The sequence below is a fragment of the Halichoerus grypus genome, chromosome 2 (genome assembly GCF_964656455.1).
Source record: "Halichoerus grypus chromosome 2, mHalGry1.hap1.1, whole genome shotgun sequence".
Classification (NCBI taxonomy): Eukaryota; Metazoa; Chordata; class Mammalia; order Carnivora; family Phocidae; genus Halichoerus; species Halichoerus grypus.
The window spans coordinates 60,181,636-60,196,716 of record NC_135713.1 but is presented as its reverse complement, the minus strand read 5'-3'; the positions used below and the strand labels follow the sequence as shown (position 1 = coordinate 60,196,716).

General features: G+C 39.6%; 1 protein-coding gene across 10 annotated transcripts in view; it reads left to right on the top strand.

The window, feature by feature from the left end:
• The window catches only part of FBXW11 (F-box and WD repeat domain containing 11), a 122,178-nt gene that overhangs the window by 96,380 nt on the left and 10,717 nt on the right, over window positions 1-15,081 (top strand). For all 10 annotated transcript variants that reach the window (XM_036120313.2, XM_036120310.2, XM_036120308.2 and 7 more), the window contains 5 exons: window positions 4,316-4,453; window positions 7,727-7,845; window positions 8,873-9,122; window positions 11,804-11,922; window positions 14,306-14,416. In XM_036120313.2, the coding sequence (XP_035976206.1) occupies window positions 4,316-4,453; window positions 7,727-7,845; window positions 8,873-9,122; window positions 11,804-11,922; window positions 14,306-14,416 (737 nt within the window). The remainder of the gene's footprint in view (window positions 1-4,315; window positions 4,454-7,726; window positions 7,846-8,872; window positions 9,123-11,803; window positions 11,923-14,305; window positions 14,417-15,081) is intronic.

The window sequence follows — 15,081 nt, the reverse complement described above, 5'->3', positions numbered from 1 at the left end:
AGGTGCTTTGCTACAATGATTTAATTTAACCCTCAAATTAATCAAAACTGAGATTCTTAGTCCAAAGCTCATTCTCTTTTCATGCCCCCCCTCTCCCCCCCCAGCGTCTCTCAGGAGAGAGATGCAAGTTGTTATAATAGACTCCAGTCAATCAGAATTCTGTCTTGAACTTGGATTTTTTTCTGTTGCCATCTCGGAGTAGTGGCAAACTCTTTCATGTAATATGTCTTTTCCCTCTTTTTATTCACTGGATTAAAGCCTTTGAAGCACTCTCCTTGGAATAGACCACTGGTAAGATGATGGTGTGTTGTATCGCACCTTTTAATAAACCACATTTTATTCAGGGAAAGTGGGGAGCTTTTTTGTGGTTTGCAAACTTGATATTAATATTGTCCTGACCAGAAAATGCTGAAACTTGCCCACCCACCCAGTTGTGTTTAGGCTTCTAAAAATAATGTTATTCCTCCATACTCAGACATCTGTTTTCACTCTATTGCCAATTTAAATGCCGCTGTATACTCTGTGTATCATGGCTACTTTCCCAGTATTTTGAAAATTTGCACAGGGTAAGGGGATTTTACAAGTTCTCAAAAACACGAAATATTCCTCTACAGTAGCCATATCACATGATGTCTGAGTGAAATGGCAGGTATCTGCATAATTAAAGAGGTACACCTGTGTATGCCCTAGATCCCTGCTGCTGGAGTTGAAGTGGAATTGCGTTGGAAGGCTGAGCCTCTTCCTGGGAATGGTTAGGGAGGGCTCGGGGCTAGCAGCGTTAAGTATCAGCCTAGACCGAGACAGCCATTCCTGACATTTTGGTGAGAAGATTTTTTTTTGGTCATGGCCTACTCCTTTTGGTCCGTGTTCTCCGCAGACAAGGAAGAGCATCACTGCTATCATGTGAGGCACTGTGACGAGCACTTTACATATGTAATCTCACTTGATCCTTAAAACAGTTTTGAGGAAGTAGATACTATTTTTCCCATTTTACAGAGGAGGAAACTGCAGCTCAGACAGTCCCAGCTCATTTGCCAAAGCTGCTAACTGACTTAGGTATTTTCTATACCACAGTGGGCTGTCTTCCATTTTTAAAGGCCTATTTATTTATTTATTTATTTATGTAAAGTTAAATAAATAAGTAAATAAATACCTGGCTTATAAGCATTCTAGTAAGAGTTGAGGTCGTCAAATATGGTGGTAGGTAGTATTTGGGGCAGGCACAGTCAGCAGGAAGTGCTGCTTTCCTTTGTGGGTGGCCTGGGCAATTGAGAAGAGTGAAGTTTTAGGAATTACATGAGATTGGTGTTCAGCAAAACGATCAGCTCCCTGAACTGGTTTAGTGTCCCTTTCTTGGCATTTTGAAACAAACTACAAGTGTTTGGGGATTCAGGAACCTAATAATTTTTTTTAACACAGGCCTAAGTGGGAGCTTCCTAAAATGACCCATGAAGAATTATCTGGCTGTCCTTTGCTTTTAAAATTCAGAATTGTATTTTAGAAAATTAGTCTCTTTTCTGAATGTTGAGAAGCTAAGCCATTTCCTATTTCTTAACTTCCATTCAACTTAGAAGAAGAGCCTGTTACCTAGCAGAGCTTTTGAGAGGTTCCGGCCCCTGCTTCTTGTTTGAGGGCCAGAGATCAAGGGTATGGCTCAGGCTTTCACGTCGGGTGGTGGTTCTCTGTCCAGACTCTCCGGGAATGTGTGCACCCCAGGCTGACTACTGCCTCAGCCCAGCTTGTCTTTAGTCCTCTCTGCTGTATCTTTAGGTTTTTAGGTCCAGTAAAAGACTGTAATCAAGTCACCCAGTTCTAGAAAACATTTTCCAGGAGAGGGGGAGAGCATGTAGGAAATTCTTTTTGGTATGGGGATTCCTCTACTTCCTCTTTTTACATTAAATTATTTTTTTCAGTCTCCCATGTGATAGTTAATATACTTCTCCTTTGCATTGAAACCTATAGAGTAACGAAGCTACTTACTGATTCAATAATATTTTAAAGCGATTGTTTTATAACTAAAAGCAGCTATATGAATTTTAAAAATAATCCAATATATATGTGTAAGATATATTACATAGTCAGCTTTGTAATACTTAGGGTTTATATGGAGTCATGCATTCTGCAGCAACTCTGGGCCCTTGTAGGGTGTGGCCCGAACATCAGTAACCACTGCCAGGAGTCACTGGCCACGAATAAGACTTGTTACCAATACATCTGTCTCCTAAGTCAGCGTTTTCCTGGTATACTTAGCTTGCTGAGGTGGCTCAGGCACTATCTAAAAATATGTTAGTTCTCTAAATGATTTTAAGCATTGAGTTCAGTTTAAGTAAGTTTTTTTTTTCTGGACCCCTTTTCAAAAAGTTGCTTATACAGGCAGATCTGTTATCTATGTCGGTAGCAGTAGCAGAAGTGGGGTGAATTATTTTCTTTTGTTTGTTTTGGAATGTGCTTTTATTTCTCACATTTTACAAACTTAACTAGAAATGATGACGCTGCCTAAGAAGCTCTGACTTGGTAGCAGCTGGGCAGATGAGCGTTCTCTCGCTCCTCGTGTCTCCATGGCCCCACCTTCATCCCATGGGTGTTGGACATATGTGATTCTGCCCTCTCTCAGGGCTGTACATAGGAGCTCTTTGAGGGCAGGGATTAGATTTCCAGGCTCCTGTGCTAAGTACAAAGACCACAAATGATGGAACATTTTCCTTTTTAGGCATATGTATATCACCATCTCCGGCCTTTCATTTCTTTTTCTGTGAAATGAGGACAATAATTTCGGCTTCAGAGTTGTGATGATTAAATTAGCTATACAGTATTTAAAACACATAGCGTAGTGTTACAAAAGCATAGTACCTGGCACATAACATTCAGAACATTTTAACATTTTAGAGCACACAGAAGCATACTGCCTTCAATGTAAGAGGAAATACAGTTTGTTAGAGGTCAGCAGAGCCAGTAATTAAGTGCGTATCGTGAATGAAGTTGAGATTTGTCACTTTTCTCTGGCAAAGCAACTAATAAACTTTTAGCTACTCAGATAACTAACTACTCAGAGATAATCTTTCGAACTGTATCCTGAACTTGGGTGTAACCAATTATTTTAGTCCGGTTTGCCCCCTAATTTCCAGGATTTGGAGTTTACACTTTGGTTTTTCTTAGTAGAAATAGTGTCCTTTGATCCTGAAAATGCCTCATATCCACTACCAAGGGTTAGGTCTTCGAGTGCTCTGGGCATGACCCACTTTCTCATTAAACTTTGCCCCCTGGTGTGAAGCCGTAGTACATGGTACATAGCGCTGTTTATCTCATGTAAGTGTCCTACAGCACTTAGAGTTTTAATCACTCATTTGGCGCTCATGTTATCTGGAATTGTTACTGATCCTATGCTCTATGTTCACTGCCTCAGTAGCTAGGACTATACTTCTTTATAGACACTGCATATTTTAGTGGAAAACATGGACTCCGTGTCAGGAAGAACTGGGTATATTTTCCAGCTAGTCCAGCTCCTAGTTTTGTGACCTCAGGAAATTAAACTCTTTCCATGTTTGCAAAAGGGAAACAATAAGAACATCCTTCCAAGGTTAATGTGTGGATCGTTTAGCCAAATAAACATGTTTAGAGTATATCCAATTCCAGATACCTGTGTGCCTCGAGTGGTAGCTCCCTTGAAAGCAGTATGCTTCCTGTCCTTTTCATCCCCAGCACCTAGCATAGTCAGTATTGTGGAATAATGTAGCATCTCGGTAAATGTTACGTGAATGATGAAAGAATGAGAATCCAGGGCAGAAATGTGCCATTCTTATTTTAAGGACCTTTCAGTCTGGTAGAAGATTAAAAGTAGATGCCAAATAAATTTCTTTCTGTAGTAGTTGGCATGTGATGGTTGTTCAATATCTTTTCTCAATGAAGAAGACAGTGCTTTGGATGGATACATAGATTGTCAGTATATGCTTAATGTTGGTGGTTAAAATGTTTTAATTGGCATTAGAGAATGACCCAGTGAGTTACTGTTTATTTGTATGTTTTGGGTGCAAAAGGCATTCTTTAAACATATTGAGTTCTGTCTAGGCTATTTTTTTTCAAACCCAACTCAAACTCATTGGAAATCCTATGACGGTTGCCAGACAGGGAGCATTTGAGAAAAAACACTGTTGGGCTAATGTCTTACTTGGAAAAGAGCATGATTCCTATCCACAGACAGTTATGCAGACCAAGATGGGGTATCTGGTATGCTGTTCCTGGAAGCAACACTAAAGTCTGAAGCCTAATAGAATAGTTGATTCACAAAAACTCATCTGTTTCCTCCTTCTCCCCCTAGACTATAGAATCTAACTGGCGGTGTGGACGACACAACTTGCAGAGGATTCAGTGCCGCTCTGAAAATAGTAAAGGTGTCTACTGTTTACAGTATGATGATGAAAAAATTATCAGTGGCCTACGAGATAATTCTATTAAGGTGAATGACTGTATTTTGTATGTATTATTTTTAGAACCGTGGTTATGTGTTAGACACTGTATCACCGAATCCCTCCGTTTACTCCAGATTGTTTTTTATCTGTTCCACTCCATCTTGGCAGCCGTCAGTGTGGTTCTAAAAAAACTAGAGCCAGAGTATTTCCCTATACTAACACCAGACCCCTGGATTGTCTCACTTCTTATCCTTCTCTAAGCACATTCACATTCTGTATTCTGTGTTTAGGTGCACATTGAAAATATCTCAGTATCACAGGGCTCTTGCTGACTTTGCTAGCTGGTGGAAGTGTTGCTAACTTGCCTGTAAATCAAAGTCATTACCCTTTATGGGTGCTGACAAAGGTTCAGATGATAACACAAAAGAATGATAGAGCAATTTATATTTGTATGTTTTAATTCACTTTTCAATAGATAGTAGATAAACTGGATCATTTCTCTGTGTTTAATGTCTGGCAGCTGATCTGACAGATTTTGTTTTATACTGTTTGTAGCTTATTTTCTCATATTTAAGAAAACATCATGGTTTTTTTTTTTAACTTTTTTTTAAAGTTATAATTTGCATACAGGAAAATTCGCTCTTTTTGGTGTAAAGTTTTATGACTTTCGACAAGCACAAAAAATTGTGTGACCGTAACAAAAATCAAGATATAAAACAGTTCCATTATCCCCCAAAGTTCCCTTATTCAGCCCCTTTGTGTTTAATTCTTCCCCCTTGGCGCTGGCCTTTTTTTAAAATATTTTTTTTCCTGCCCGTATAATTTTGCATTTTAGAGACTGTCCTATAAAAATGGACTCACTTTTTGAGTCTGGCTTCTTATACTTAGCATGGTACATTTGAGAGTTGTCATTTAGCAATAGTTGATTCCTTTTTGTCGCCAAGTGGTAATCCACTTTATGGGTGTACCTCAGTGTGTTTGTCCATCTACCTGTTGAAGGACGTCCATGTTTCCAGTTTTCACAATTATGAATAAAACCACTATAAATATGTATGCAAGTTTTGGTGAGAATATAGGTTTTCAGTTCACTTGAATAAAAACATAGGAGTGGCATTACTGACTCATGGTAAGTGTATGTATTACCTGCTAAGAAATGGCCAAGCTGGTTTTCAAATTTTATGTTCCTATCAGTAATGAATGAGCGTTCCCCTTTTTATGCAACTTTGGCAGCCCTTGGTATTCTCAATTTTTTTTCCTTTGATATTTGCCATTCTAATAGGTATGTAGACACACCTCCTTTTGGTTTAAATTTACATTTCCCCAATGGTTGATGATAACATGCATCTTTTCTTGTGCTTATTTCCCATCTGTGTATTTGTTGGTGAAGTATCTATTCAGATCTTTTGTCCATTTTTAAAATGGGTTCTTTGTTTTCGTATTATTGAACTTAGAGAGTTCTTTACATATTCTGGATACAAGTCCTTTTTTTTAGGTATGTTTTGCAAGTATTTTCTTCCAGTCTTGTGTTTTCATTTTCTCGAGGATATCTTTCACAGAGCAGAAGATTTTTATTTTGATTAAGTGTCATGTAGCATTTTTTTCTTTTATGGATTATGCTTTTGATGTCATATCTAGGAAGTCTTTCATGGAGCTTTTTTAATCTATAAATTTATGTCTTTCATTCACCAAATTTCAAAAGTCTTTGTCCATTATTTTTTCACATATTTTTTCTGCACCATTTTCTTTCTGTCTCCTTCTGAGACTCTAATTACATAAATGCTAGATCTTTTGATATTGTCTTACATTTTCTCCAATCTTTCCCCCTCCCCGTCTTTTCTGGATAATTTCTGTTGGTCTGTCCTCAAGTTGACTGCGTGCTGTACCTCCTTCATAGAAATTCACAGGATAGAGTAGCATAGAAAGGCTCTGAGAAGGTCTGCAGTAGAGACATCCAGTGTTTCCCGACTTCCAAAACATATTTCACCACAGAACTCTATTTTTATGTCATACTTACTGATAGCCCTGATAATCTGTGGCCACAGGTTAATTAATGTAATTAATAATAATTTTGGCAACTATCCTTTAAGGAATAGATAAAAATGATTTGTAAGGACCTTGTCAAAGTGTAGGCTGGCCATGGGCTTACATTTCATTTACAGTCGATGTATTTCTAAAGAATTCTATTTATAGAGGCATACCATGTTTAATTTAAAATAGGCATGCATTTGATTTATGACATAAACGGTAGAGCAGACGTGTGTTTTAGAGAGATCATCTAGACCAGTGGTTGGAAACCTTTTGTATTTCATTCTGTACCAATCCTGGATCACTAATCACTTTTTCAAAAAAAAAATTTTTTAAAGTAGGCTTTACACTGGGCATGAAGCCCAATGTGGGGCTCAGACCCACTATCCTGAGGTCAAGACCTGAGCTGATACCAAGAGTTGGATGCTCAACAGACTGAGCCACCCAGGTGCCCTACTAATCACTCTTTCAAAATAACCTGTTCTAATAGGTCTTGCTTTTGTAGAAAGATGGTTAAATGTCTGTAGCACTTGTTATATCTTGGCTATTTGCAGTAAACTTGAGGGATGCTGTAAATCATGATAGTATTATTTTACAAGGGAAGAAACAAGTCCACACAATCTATTTTTAACAATCCAATCTTTAAAAGAAAATGATTTCCCATCCCCCATTATATAGGGACAGTATTGAAAACTTGGAAAATACTGGAAAGATCAAAAGGGAGAAAAAGAGCACTCAGAGAACAAAACCAACTATTATTAACATTTTCTTCTCTATTTTTCCTTTTTTAAATATGCATATTGGTTATGTCACTATATAGATGGCTTTTATTCTGGTTTTTAAAAACCATTACTGTAATAAAGCATTCTGTTCTCTCATTAAAAACTTTTCATAGTTTAGTTTGAAATTTTTCTGAAATGTCAAACATTTTTTATTTAAAAATTTTTGTCAATAAACATAATGGGTTAGGGGTATGCATTTTTAAAGGCTCCTAATAGATACTGTCACATTGTTTTCCAGAGGGTGAGCCAACTCTTTTCAGAGTTTAAAAATTCCCTTTATAACGCTGTAAAGTATAATGAGTACGATCGTTAGAGGGACAAAGTAAGCAAAATAGTACATCTATTTTGGAAATTATTCAATATGGCCTCTTCCTTTTTGTCATTTTCCACCTGTTTGAAGTTTAACTGCTCTTATTTACCATAACACAGGTCTGTTTTATGGTTCAGAGACAAACACATTTATCAGAATGTGATATACTAAATCACTGTTTGTGGTTGATCTTGTCTCAATAGATTTGGGATAAAACCAGCTTGGAATGTTTGAAAGTGTTAACAGGACACACTGGCTCTGTCCTTTGTCTCCAGTATGATGAACGTGTCATTGTGACTGGTTCTTCAGACTCTACAGTGAGGTGAGTGATTTGGCTTCACTGGTCTGAACTTACATATCTTCCATGAGAAGACTGAGATTGCACCCTTTTCTGGGATAAGCACACACATACTTTGTATATGTTTTTGCATGCTGTATTTTCAAAACCACTTTAGGTGTAGGTTTATTTGAACAAAGTAGGCTGGAAAGACCTACTTTTGTTAAGTAGGTCCTATTCCTGTTGCTGTATGTTATAGAGATGGCAGTGTACTTTTCGTATAAAAGCACATTACCTAGTGTTAGACTAGCTTTTTCCTGGGAGACCATGCTCCAGACATTTGAAAAGGTCACCAGCATGCTTAGTATCCTTTCTCGGACTCGGTGCTTTTAGGCCTACTTTTGCCATATAAGCCTGCGTCTTTCCTCCTTTGCTCTGTGTGAACTTGTCCTCTTGGGAGATTGGGTTTACAGAAAAGCTATGACATGAAAGGGCTGCCCCTGAGAACCCTGTATGTCGTGGATGAAGCAGTAGGGATACTGGCTTTGTCCATAAAACAGTTGGGTAAATAGATGAGTGTGGAAATTGATGAGATGTCATGACTTACAGTCTCTAGTTTGCAGTGGATAAATAGACTCAGAGGCCTGTCAAAGGTCAAGAAGAACCTTAAGCTTGGAAACTGTCCTCAGTTCCCCAGCTGCCAAGCTGCCTTCCCCCTGTCATCTCAGACTCCCTGCAGAGACCACCTACTTGAAGAATCATTTTTGTTGTCCTCAACACAAGCTTACAGGCACTGTCCCTGAATACCTAACATTAAATAAACCGAAACCTGGGCAGAGCCAGGATTGGCCTTCCTTTTTTGAAACCCTCTCAGTACTTCTCAGCAAATCAAATAATTGCTTCTGGGGGCTCCTTTTAAGCATGATCTTAGGTGTCAGATCCCAGTCATCAAATACAAGTGAAGCTTACACCTCCCCAGCCTCCTACTAAGAATGGGCCCAGGGTACAGACGCTGGACTCTTTTCCTGGTTGTCTTAACAATAACGCATTGGGCTTTTCTGTTCCCATCTAGAGTCTGGGATGTGAACACGGGTGAAGTTCTGAACACATTGATCCACCACAATGAGGCTGTACTGCACTTACGCTTCAGCAATGGACTGATGGTGACCTGTTCCAAGGACCGCTCCATTGCTGTGTGGGACATGGCTTCTGCCACCGATATCACTTTACGCCGTGTCCTGGTTGGCCACCGCGCTGCTGTCAATGTAGTAGACTTTGATGATAAATACATCGTGTCTGCCTCTGGTGACAGAACCATCAAAGTGAGTGTGTTTTCCATCATAACTCTGCTTACTCCTGTCCCTATTAGAACACAGAGAAAGTAGAGGTGGCTTTTACCAACCTGGTACCTGGCAAGATCTTTATTCTCCTCCATTTGTGCTTGATCCCTTGAGGCAATCCCATTCTCCATGCTTCTGGAATCATAGGCGAGATAGGAGGAAAGGGTCATGGGTCCAGGATACAGAGCGGCCCTCTATTGCATGAAATGACACTGTTGATCACATTTTTAAGGGGAAGAGAACTAACGTGTGGAGTATGTGCTGTGTGCTAGGAGATTTTCATTTCTATGTCACTCCATCTTTTCTAGCACTCTGCTGAGGTAGGCATTGCCTCCATTTTACAGAGGGGGCTCAGAGAGTGAAGAACTGGGCCGACCACACAGTGAGTTAGTGGCAGAGCTGAGATTTGATTTATTCATTATTCACTTAATTTTGAGAACCTGCCATGCCATAGACCCTGGGCTGGATGCTGCAGATACGATAATGAATAAGACACATTCCTGCCTTCAAGAAGCTCAGCGTGTGGTGGGTGGCAGGCATGAGACAAACAGTTGTAGTCTAGGGTGATTCATAGGATGTGGTAGATGCACTGATAGCAGTATCCATATTTTTTAAATTTTAGTTCTGTTTTTATAACAACTTTATTGAGATATAATTCACATACCATTAGATTCACCATTTAAAGCCTGTGATCCAGTGGCCTTTAGTATAGTCACAGTGTCAGCCATCACTAGTTTGAGAACATTTTCATTGCCCTCTGTAAAGACCTCATACCTATTGACAGTCAACCCCCATTCTCTTCTCCTGGTCCCTGGCAGTCACTAATCTACTTTTTGTCCATGGACTTGCCCCTGCTAGACATTTCATATAAATGTAATCATATGATATGTGGCCTTTTCTGTCTGGCTTCTTGCACTTAGTGTAGTGTTTTCACGGTTCATCCATGAACATTGTAGCATGTATTAGTACGTCATTCTCGTTCTAATGACTGAATGAAATTCCATTGTGGATGTACCACGTTCCATTTGTCCACTCATCAGTTGATGAACATTTTGGTGGTTTGCACTTTTTATTTGTTATGGATAGTGCTGCCATAAGCATTTGTGTACAAGTTTTTGCACGGACATAAATTTTCAGTTCTCTTGAAGGTAATTCTGGGTCTAACATTTTGAGGAACTGCCAAACTTCTTTCCAAAGTGGCTACACCATTTTAAAATCCCACCAGCAATGTGTGAGTGTTTGGATTTGGCTCAAAAAACCTTTTTGTAAGCAGCACTAGTTAGCATTCTAGTGTCTAGTTCCTAGCCCCACAAATCACAAAGGTGGCATCAAACTTTAGATTCAGTGGTCTGGAAGCTGGACAAGTAGGGTTTGTATGCCGTCATTGACTCACCGCTCAGTCACAGCAATTGGAACGAGATCACTGCCTGGAAGTCAAGAGGGTTCGGGCCTTTTTACAAAATAGCTGATGCATAATATCAGCCTGGAGAGTTTCTCCATATCCTTGCCAGCACCTGTTATTGTCTGTCTTTTTTATTACCGCCATCCTAGTAATTGTGCGGTGGTATCTCTGGTTTTGGTTTCCATTTCCCCAGTGACTAATTATATTGAGCATCTTTTCAGTGCTTCTTGGCCATTTTTATATCTTCTTTGGAGAAACAGCTATTTAAATCTTTCACTTAAAAAATTGGATTTTTTTTTTTATTGTTTAGTTGTAAAAGTTATTTATATGTTCTGGTTACAAGTCCCTTATCAGGTAAATGATTTGCAAATATTCTCTTCTATCCTGTGAGTTCTCTTTTCACTTTCTTGATGGTGTTCTTTGAAGCACAGATGACTTTCATTTTGATGAAGTCCAGTTTATCAGTTTTTTGTATTTTGCTTGTGCTTTTGTTGTCATGTCTAAGAAACCATTGCCTAATCCAGGATCACAAAGATTTACTCCTGTGTTTTCTTCTGAGAGTTTCATAGTTTCAGCTCTCACATTTAGCCCTTTGATCCATTCTGAATTAAATTTTTGTGTATCGTGTGAGTTAGGGGTCCAACTTCATTCTTTTGCATGTGCAAGATATCTAGTTATCTTCTTCAACTACAAATGCAGCTGGTAAAGTAATTCAGGGCACTTTGGTTGCTTTGCATCTCCTTATTTGGCTTGTAATATATTAAGTGTGTCTGTGAACATCTAAGTCTTGCAGATGGTTTCACAAAAGAGGGATTATTTATTCCACATACATAATATTAGGAGTGATGTGTCAAAACAAATGGAGCTGTTCAAGAAACTATGCTGGAAAAGAGGAGGATGTGAAAGGTGAAACTTTTTCACATCAGTTACATTGGATTTGACATGTCAGCTGGCATGAAAACATAAAATCTGGCCCACACTCTTCCTTCTAGGCAAGTGAATGTCTGAACCATCCAGGAGATGTTCTCTTTGTGAATATCTCAAGGTTTGGAGACTTCACAGCTTCCCTCTGTGTTTCATTCCTGTTTTATCACTCCACAGCCAAGAAAACTATATGCTGGCCAATCTGTCCCCCAGCCTCCGAACCATATTTCATAGTCAAGTATTTTGGTCATTCTTAGAAGCTCTGATTTTTTTTAAAAGGTGTATTGTGAGGGGACTTTTCTGCATTTTCTTGAAATATTGCTAATCTGTTCTACAGGTCTGGAGCACGAGTACCTGTGAATTTGTTCGTACTCTGAATGGGCACAAGCGAGGCATTGCCTGTCTCCAATACAGGGATCGGCTGGTTGTTAGCGGATCATCAGATAATACCATAAGGTGGGTAGAAGTTGGTGTGCTGACAGGGCAGGTCGATTTTTGCCATATTTTTGACTCCTCTCCCAGTCCTGATGTTTGAAGGACTCCGAGCCTTTGGGGATACTTCAAATAAGAGAAACTTTTATTAATCTGTTTGGCTCTGCATACTGAAGCGGGTAAACTGATTCCGCCAGTACACATGTTTTAAACATCAGCTCCACCCAAGATCCCTTAATACCAGAAACCCTCAGAACAGAGGACGCTCTAGCCTGATTCTCAACTTTCCCTTACTTATAGCTCCTGTCTCCCTCACTAACAGCTGGGAGGAGTGTACTTTATTTATCTGTCTCGTGCAAAGACTGTGCTACAGAATCTCCACTCTTGTTCTGGCTTGCATTTTATCTCCCTTTTTTCCTTCCAGCACTCAGTGACCTTGCTTTCTAATAAATACGACTATCCTTAAACATTTTATTTATTAAGAACTTCCCTTAGGGGCGCCTGGGTGGCTCAGTCGTTAAGCGTCTGCCTTCGGCTCAGGTCATGATCCCAGGGTCCTGGGATCGAGCCCCACATCAGGCTCCCTGCTCAGCGGGAAGCCTGCTTCTCCCTCTCCTGCTCCCCCTGCTTGTGTTCCCTCTCTCGCTGTGTCTCTCTCTGTCAAATAAATAAATAAAATCTTTAAAAAAAAAAAAAAAAACTTCTCTTAAATATCTATTCATCAATCTTTAGTCATTTTCCCATTGTCCTAACATATGCCAGTAGCTGTTTTATAACCAAATTGTTTAATGTTTGGGTAAAATAAAGATTGGATTCAAGATAATTTTTAAAAGAAGGAAGGAAGGAGGGAATGAAACCACAACAATAGAGCTAAAACTGCTGTGAGTTTTCTTTTATCATTTTAAGGTTTAAGGTATTCTGCAAGTCATGTGAGAACCTGAATCTTCGCACTTTGTATTACTTAACTATTTCAGCAGTAGATAGTCCTTAATTTTCTCACTGGACTCTCTGAGGTTTTACAGAGTAGTAATGTATATTCCTTTATAGTTTATAGAGGGGGCCACTTTGGAGTCAGTGGCAGTGCTGAATGGCTCTGTTCACAGTAGATTAAAGAAGCCATCATCACTGACACTGATGAGAGTATTTGCTGAGGCTGGCTGTGCTCAAATACTCACGGGGTGGATGGTAAGAGCTACTGGTAGAGAGGCTAAGAAAAGGTTGTTACAGAATTAGTTTGCTAACTTTGTTTTCTAAATGTTAGTTTGCTATGATTTCTTTTGGCAGACAATGTAGAAAAACCAGTAATAGAAAAATGTAAAAATCTCAGTTTTCAGAATTATTGTATATAAATCATATATCAAGAAAAAGGCTGGATGTAGTCTATGGGTTTATATTTCTTTTTTTTTTTTTTTAAAGATTTTATTTATTTATTTGACAGAGAGAAACACAGTGAGAGAGGGATCACAAGCAGGGGAAGTGGGAGAGGGAGAAGCAGGCTTCCCGCCGAGCAGGGAGCCCGATGCGGGGCTCGATCCCAGGACCCTGGGATCATGACCTGAGCCGAAGGCAGGCGCTTAACGACTGAGCCACCCAGGCGCCCCTACGGGTTTATATTTCTGAGACACTTCTTATACCTAATGAGAGGCTCCCATTGTGACCTCAAAAACTGGACAACCCTATAGTATGCAGGATTATCTAGAAGGGGTGTCCCTAAGCCTCATCAGGAGAGAAAGGCCACCATGCTGGTGCACTGGTTCTAACTTCAGTGGGCCTCATGGATTCCAGGCCAGAAGTGCCTGGGGTGGAAGCCTAACCCCCCTGGCTATACATATTATATCCTCCCCTGACCCACACACATACATGCCTTTTCTTCTTTACTGCCTGTAATCCGTGCCTCCCCCGGAAAAGTCCTTGTTAGACCATTTGGCTACATGGTTTCATCAATTCAGACATCAAGAGAATGCCTAGGAACTAAATTTAATTGAAGTTTCTTATTTGTTGATCTTATTTAAATAGTAATACATGCATGTGATTAAAAAAACTGAATAAGGAAATATAATGAGAAGTAAGGCTTCTGTCCAAATTAGTGTTTTTTGTTTTTTGTTTTTTTTTTATTGAAGTAATTTCTACACCCACCGTGGGGCTCAAGCTCATGACCCTGAGATCAAGGGTCGCATGCTCTTCCAACTGAGCCAGCCAGCTGCCCCCCAAATTAGTGCTTTAAAATATACAAATGGTATAAATGTACATACATATCTTTCTACGTGGATAGCATGGACTGGGAGTGAGATAGAAACAAAGAAGTCCAGGAGAGTGAAAATCATGTATGGAACAGATAAAAGGAACTCAAGGATAGTGTGAATCATGTGTGGGAAGTTGTTTCACAGAGATCTGTTTTACTTCCAAGGCTATGGGATATCGAATGTGGTGCCTGTTTAAGAGTCCTAGAGGGACATGAAGAATTGGTCCGATGCATCCGGTTTGATAACAAGAGGATTGTCAGTGGGGCCTATGATGGGTATGTATTTCAGATTTTTAAATGCACTGCTGTCACTGTATCTAGAGGGAAAATAAGCGCTGTACATTCAGCAGCTATGTATGTGCCAGTTCTGTGTTAGATCCTTCCTGTGGTGACGGATGGCAGATGTTACTACACTGCCTGGTCAAGTGAGGCCACTCAGGCCCAGAAAGATGACTGGTCTTGCCCCAAGTCCTCCAGTAGCAGAGCCTCTGTAACTCCTATGCTTACACTTTTAACCATTATTGTAGATTTTGGGAGTAGCTTAGGTTGTGCAGGAATTCAGTTCTTAGCCTTAGCCCTAAGTTAGCGCAGCTGTGTGTGTGTGTGTGTGTGTGTGTGTGTGTGTTTTCAGTGATACATTTCCTTTCCCCGTTTGTTTAATTGAACAAATACTCTTTAAAAAGCCTCATGACTTTAAATGAGCAAATGGCAACTGTAAACCTTTCAAGGTGACCTTATGTATACTTCACAAATGGACTAGTTGGTCTGTTTATGGTCCTATTATTAACTTAGAGCATTTGCTTAGTTTGAAGAAAGGTATCCCTGGAATTTCATGGAGAGCCCTAGCTTCTGTCAGCAGCACCTACTCAGCCCCAGAGAGCCCCCTGATTAATGAATTTGGTGACATAGATTATCAAGTCAGGAACTGAATTTAGATAGCC